At 43.1% G+C, this 6751-nt stretch overlaps 1 protein-coding gene and 1 long non-coding RNA gene across 2 annotated transcripts; both read left to right on the top strand.

The window, feature by feature from the left end:
• Positions 1-1390: 1390 nt before the first annotated feature.
• On the top strand, positions 1391-2358 carry LOC106819480. Its single transcript, XR_001395437.1, has 3 exons — positions 1391-1419; positions 1782-1914; positions 2293-2358. It is a non-coding gene; the product is annotated as an uncharacterized LOC106819480 (long non-coding RNA).
• Positions 2359-2418: 60 nt separating this feature from the next.
• Positions 2419-3485, top strand: LOC106819479 (UPF0553 protein C9orf64 homolog). The gene is made up of 3 exons (XM_014824103.1): positions 2419-2492; positions 2903-3034; positions 3396-3485. Exons 1-3 carry the CDS (start codon positions 2433-2435, stop codon positions 3426-3428), a joined length of 225 nt encoding a protein of 74 aa, XP_014679589.1. The 5' UTR covers positions 2419-2432; the 3' UTR covers positions 3429-3485.
• Positions 3486-6751: the final 3266 nt, after the last annotated feature.

Genomic DNA, 6751 nt, shown 5'->3' with positions numbered 1-6751 from the left:
AAAACTTCACATTTTTGTTTTAAAAAACTGACAATTTTTTTTTGGAAACAAAATTTTTTGGTTTCAATTAAATTGTATTGACACTTTAATCACATCTTGCTGTTATTTCATTGTGAAAAGGTCCAAAAAATTATGATCACGACCCACCCAGAAAAAATCCTGGATACACCCCTGCGCTGCTGCTACTGCTGCTGTTGCTACTGTTACTGCTGCTGCTGCTGCTACTACTACTGCTGCTACAGCTGCTGCTGCTACTGCTCCGTCAGTTGCTACTACTGCTGCTACTGCTGCTGTTACTGCTGCTGCTGCTACTGCTACTGCTACTGCTGCTGTTGCTACTGTTGCTGCTTCTGCTACTACTATACTTCTGCTTCTGATACTGTTTCTGCTGCTGCTACTGCTGCTATTGCTAGCTAGTTGTTGCTGCTACTGCTGCTGTCGTTACTGCTACTGCTACTGCTGCTGCTACTGCTTTTGCTGCTGTTGCTGCTGTTGCTGCTACCGCTGCTGCTACTACTGCTACTGCTGCTGTTGCTACGGTTGTACAGTGTAAACATGTCAGGGAATTCCATAGTTTGCAAATGTGTCGTGGAAATAAACAAAAAACATCGTTTAACAAAGCTTAGCCGTTGTACGCTTTACAAACCTTTGAAGTACTCCGATTAATGTGTTCATTGCACAGGTTGAGGCCGATATTGCCACTTGGTCTCCCCTTCAAGTTGGCAACCCTGTTCCACATGAGGTGGTGCCGTATTTGTGGAGGGGCGAATCCTCCAACCGATAGAGTTGTAAACATAGAAGAAGATAGGTTATAGGTTATAGGCTATAGGCTATAGGCTGTATATTGACGTTAGTCACACAGCCTGGTTGGGTTATGTTCAGAGTAGCGTTAATTTACACCCCCATATCGTGAGTATAGTTAATGTGGGGGTACACTCTTAAAAATTTACAGAGGTTTTCTTGAGGGTGTTGTTAACTAATTTCTAGCAAGAAACGGGTAATTTGTTGTCGCAAAGGAGCGACAATACATCGTTTCACCCAGTATACCTCACCTTGTTTTCACGATTTCTCACGATTTCACGGTTCGCGTATTTCATGCGATTTCAGTTACCATTTATGTCCTGCGGCAGTCACATTTCTCCTCTACTTTGCCCGGGCCACTTATACGCAGTGATATATAACTTCGTCTCCGCTGTCAATAACCTGAACCAACATTGCCCCTGGGCATTTTCCGCAAATGCACTATGAACATGCCGATTTTCACGCTAACATTCGGCCATTGCAGTCACAATCTGTTTTACTGTCATATATTTTTGTTTGCAGCTTGCAGATGTGATGGGGAAAAAATAAGCACAAGGTCAATGAAGATAAGCTTCCAGATTTCAAACCGAAAACGGCTGACAGGGCATCAGTAGACTGGTAAGAATTGTGCTTACTATACACGTACGTCGTATAAACAAACCAAAGCTTCACATTTGGGGTACGGATTGTAGGTAAGGTGTCTAGGTTTGCAGTCCACAATATATGCACGATCCACTAATACTTGACTTAATACAATGCAATTTTGACCAATCAGAGAAAAGTATGCTCTATGGCAAATTCAGCGCTCAGTAATGCTCATGTACCGACCATTCCTGGTCTTCTCCTTACGAAAAACCGCCCCTAGGAGCATATCTAACCAGTAGATGGCGCCACAACGCCAGCTGTCAAGCGCGAAGAAGGCCACCGGATGTTTCTACGTGTCGGTGATGTTCCCCGAACCTGCAGGTTGTTCTTTGCAGGGTGTTCTTCATCGACACGCTGATCTTCTCGTTCTGGTCGGAGGACGAGCGGCGAGCGTTCACCGTGTGACACAGAGGTCGCGACCTCACCGACTACTTCTCTCTCTGCGCAGCCGTCAACAGGTCGCTGGAGGTACGGCGTCGCCACGGCAACCACGCGTGCGCGAGGACCCCTGTAATGTAGACTATCAACAGTCAAACTTGTGTCAGCTGTCGCTCCTGTAGAAATCTTCACCTATCTATAAAGGACACGTTTCCCTCGCATGACCTCTATATACAGGATAGGCTATATACTATATTATACTATATATGTACTATATACTATATATATACTATATACTATATATACTATATATGGTATCTAGTACATATATAATATATATAGTATATATATCATACTATATATACTATATATATTATATATGTATTATATACCATATATATACTATATATATATATTATATTTGCGTGTATATCTAAGTTCAACGCAGCAGTGTCTTAATTCCCCCAGGCTGGCGTTCCCCTGACGGACCCTGCGTACTACTCCACCCTGACGCTGGAGAAGCTGAGAGAGCATCTGGGAGGAGAAGCTGAGAGAGCATCTGGGAGGAGAAGCTGAGAGAGCATCTGTGAGGAGAAGACGGAGGAGAGATGCCGATGATGCGGGAAGGACTCGCTAACATCCGTGAAGCTGGCAGCGTGCTGGTCGAGGTGAGTAGTAGAGAGCGAGAGGGAGAGAGAGACAGAGAGAGAAAGAAATAATTTATCTTTCCACCATCACCCCAGTAATGGAAGCCGTGCCGCGCCGCCGCACCATAATTGAAAATTGGGATAAGTTTGCCAGTCATCACATTATTAAACCCTCCCCGGCTCCATCCGCACGCAGCTTCCGTAGCAGGGAATATAGAGCAATAGTCGGAAATGTGAGGGAATAGTGAAGAAAACAAGGGGAGTATGAGGCATCAGCAGGGAATTAAGAGACAGTACAGCGAAAATGACCGTTGGAATAGCGTGCGAGATAACATTCCAGCTTGCAGATGTGACAGCAAATATTGTGACAGCATTCGCATGCCAGCGTCGTTGTCGTCGTACTTATTTCGCCGTTGATCGTTTCGTGGTAGAAATTCTCCGGTTCCTTCCTGACGTGCGTCGAGCGTAGCAACAAGAGTGCATCCCGCCTGCTCCGCCTGATCGTGGACAACTTCCCGTCGTACAGAGACGAAACCACGTACGACTGTACGAGGGACGCAGAGGTAGTGTGAGCGGCATCACCATCTAGTGGTCGATGTCGCAAGCATCGAGTGTGTAACTACACTGTCATCTATTAGGGTAGCGTGCCTCATTGTGAAATGGCAGATGTCACCAGTAGTTATGCAGCAGTGAGCTGTCCAGGAAAGGTTTACACACTGGTGACATATTTACGCATCTTCAACAAAGGCCCCATCAATGCCCAAGAATATTTCCGAATTCACATTGTTCCCTTCGTGTAAAACGTGCAACAGTAGATAATGGTTTGTCAGTGATATCATTGTTCTATCATTGTTCTATCATTGTTCTCCCACTTTTCTGTCATTGTACGATTATTGTTCCATCATTGTTCTATCATTGTTTCAGTGGCACTATGGAAGCGAGCTCAGATCCTGGTAGCAGACATCTGGGCGTGTTGTGAGGGCAAAGGTCACGGCGAATTCCACGACATAGACATCCTCACCATGTTTGCCGATTGCCTGTAAGGTAACATGAACCTGTAATCAAACAAAAGATTACCTGTAATGTAACTAAAGGCCAAATACAAGGCCTAACATATTGTATTATTGTATAGGTCCTATAATTATATAGGCCCTGTAATATATAGGCCCTATAACATATTATATAGCCCCTATATTCCAAGTTGATGTATATCGGAGTGTTCAGAATTTGTGAGATGGATCTATCGATGTTGGAACATTTCCCACCTGGGTTTCATCTGTAATTAATTAATCGCTTATACGGATGCTCGCTTGTTATTTGTAGAATACCGCAGGCGCTGCTTTACTTCGGCGTTCTAGAGTATTCGAAGGAAGTCATGGATCTGCTGCTGAAAGGTGCAGAAATGTTTTTAATGTTTTCAATGATTTCAATGTTCTTACGTGTGATCATGGACAGCAGACGTTAACCTTGCAAATTAATATCAGAGGTTGGCGTGAACCGTCGATGCTTCAACGATCGAAGCTTCACATGCTCTTAAAGATTAGCCAAGATTGTTGAATGTAAAGCTACACTGCGTCACATCTGCATACATAATGCAGAATTATCGGACAATTATTGAATAATACATCATCTGGATGCAGGATGACGTACTCTGATATATTGTGATGTATTTTTTCCATATTCCAGAGTGGTGATAGGAAGGAGGTCGAGATCAGGGGCGCTAGCATCTGGGCGGTGGAGGTACACGAATATCTGTCGCCAAACATTGTTGCAATCTGTCAAGTTATCATCTAGTCACTATAAGCCTTCTGATGGAATATATAATTTCCCTTGATTCAGTTGATGGTGACCGAAAGTTCGTTCGGTTTAGAAAGACGACCGGATCAAGATTGAGTGACCAGCAGTGTCGTGCAACTGTGAATTTCTCTCTGATTTCACGCGTAAAACTTCTAACGTGATGATATCTTAATAATAATAATAATAATAATAATAATAATATATAATCTTCTCGCGTAGTTGGTCCTCGCAAAACTGCGCGCGCTCCTGCAGACAGAGGGCGCCGCCGGAGTGGACGTGAACGCCGTGATGGTTGACTTCTACCTCTGGGATCTGATCAAAACCAAGATGGCTGAAGGCAGCTCCCAGCTTCCCTTCCATCACATCAGATGCATTTACTACTGAGACTCGGTGAGGGATCTATCGTGAACAACCTGCTAGAACCACGGGGAATGTTCCTAGAACCCCCCGAGTGCACAGAGGACCCTAGCTAACGTACCCTAACCCTAACCGGAAGGTTGGGGAGGGAATACTCGGCAGTGTTACCTAACGAACAATCAACTAGCTGTGATTATATTAAAACCATTCTAATTACGATGATCTTCATGCAAAGCTGCTGTGATATCGATAAATATGTATCTTATTAGTAAGAATCTGTTGTCTACCCAGTGGAGGTAACAAACACTGTGTGACGATGTCTACTCAATAGATGTTTTTTTTAAACATTACTTATGTTGACTGGTGCATGCATGACGAATGTGATTGTGAAACAATGCAAAATAAACAACCGGTAAATAATGGTAAATAAGACAGAAGCATTTATTTCGCATTTTTGTATTCTGCGTACATAGAATGTCTACACACACACAGCTCGTGTACGTGCTCGTTGCCATGGTTACGTATCAGGAAGCGGTTACATATCATATATATATATATATATATATATACAAGAAAAAGAGCTCTAGAACAGCAGAGTAAGGAGTACAAATTCTATTGTTGCATTGGCTCTTCCCTCGCACCTGAAAACTCGCACCTAAGTGAAAGATTATATACGTATAATGTTCCCTATAGCTCTTCCACGTGTTAGCTGCCCACTTCCTCTTCCACGTGTTAGCTGCCCACTTCCTCTTGCACGTGTTAGCTGCCCTCTCCCTCTTCGAAATCCAACGACACGTGCATCGACAGAATTCTAATAAATACGCGGAAAGCTGTGTTGGAACGTGGAATGTAGGCCTACTGCTAATAAATACACAGGAAGATCAACTCAGATACAACTAGAAACGGACCTAACACATGGTTCCCACAAAAGTGAATTATTTTTTCAATGACAATCTATGACGAGTAGTTTGCGCTTTTTAGAGTCATCATATATACCCTAGATTCATATATAAAGTAAAAATAGTTGTTTTACACGAGTGCCGACAGCAGATTAAACAGCCGCTATAGGTCGCCGATTACCGACGTACACAATAGTCGTTTCATATTGTCATTCACGTAGATTCATGTCACAGTCCTGTAACAATATGTAAAGGTTATTATGTATCACACAATGTACTGTATCACTCAGAAATTTTATTATTTTAACTGCTTAACACTATTGCATTTATTATATTTTTTCTCCATGAAAAAGACTGTCTTCAGTATATACATGTAATCAAGAGCTAATAATACCTATATATAGGTATAATTATTATATACTATAATATAGGTATTATTAGCTCTTGATGTAATTGTAGTAGAATTACATGCAATACAGATTTAATAATAATAATAATAATAATAATAATAATAAACAATTGCCGGTTCTTTATGCTGACCTTTCATCTGCTGTGTCAGGCAGTAACAGTGAATAAAAGCAATCACTTATTCTAATCCTTATACTCCCCTCTCGCGTATGGTATCGCCCACGACCAATGAAGCGTGGAAAAAATTTTGCAGGTAAATGGCCGTATTTCAGCCGAAACTTTTTCACCCCGCGAGGCACAAAATGTGAATTTACGCCTATAATACACGCGCACGCGTGCGTGCAACCATACCCGCGTGTGCGCGTCCGTTAGTGTGTGTGTATGTGTGCTTGTATGACTGTAAAAACGCGTATTATAGCCGTATAATCACATTTTGTGCTTTGGTGGGTGAAAATGTTGAGCCTGAAAACCAGCCATTTGCCTTGCTAACTTTTCACCGTGCAACGGATGCCGTGGACGATACTATCCGCGAGAGGGGGAAGGAAATACTGTGGGGAAGGGAGTGAGAGGGGAGGAGGAAGGAGAGATGAGAGAAAGGAGGGACGGACGGAGGGAGAAATGCAGACGGAGATATGCACACGCATGCGCAGTACAAACGCGCACACAAACGCACGTACGGCACAAACGACAGTTACGACACACACGCACGGATGCATATATTCCTTCCAATATAGTTACGTCTCTCGCCTTCCCGCTCACCCTCACCCTCTCCGTGATCTCTCTCTCTCTCTCTCTCTCTCTCTCTCTCTCTCTCTCTCT

Source organism: Priapulus caudatus, unplaced genomic scaffold (genome assembly GCF_000485595.1).
Source record: "Priapulus caudatus unplaced genomic scaffold, Priapulus_caudatus-5.0.1 Scaffold3516, whole genome shotgun sequence".
NCBI lineage: Eukaryota > Metazoa > Priapulida > Priapulimorpha > Priapulimorphida > Priapulidae > Priapulus > Priapulus caudatus.
The sequence above is the reverse complement of the archived record's forward strand: the minus strand, read 5'-3'. Positions and strand labels throughout refer to the sequence as shown.

Excerpts from the sequence above, each read along its gene's own strand:
- LOC106819479 (XM_014824103.1), top strand. The coding sequence starts at position 2,433 with ATGCCGATGATGCGGGAAGGACTCGCTAACATCCGTGAAGCTGGCAGC. Across the intron at positions 2,493-2,902 it reads CTGGCAGCGTGCTGGTCGAG|AAATTCTCCGGTTCCTTCCT; the intron begins GTGAGTAGTAGA and ends GTTTCGTGGTAG. Across the intron at positions 3,035-3,395 it reads ACTGTACGAGGGACGCAGAG|TGGCACTATGGAAGCGAGCT; the intron begins GTAGTGTGAGCG and ends TCATTGTTTCAG.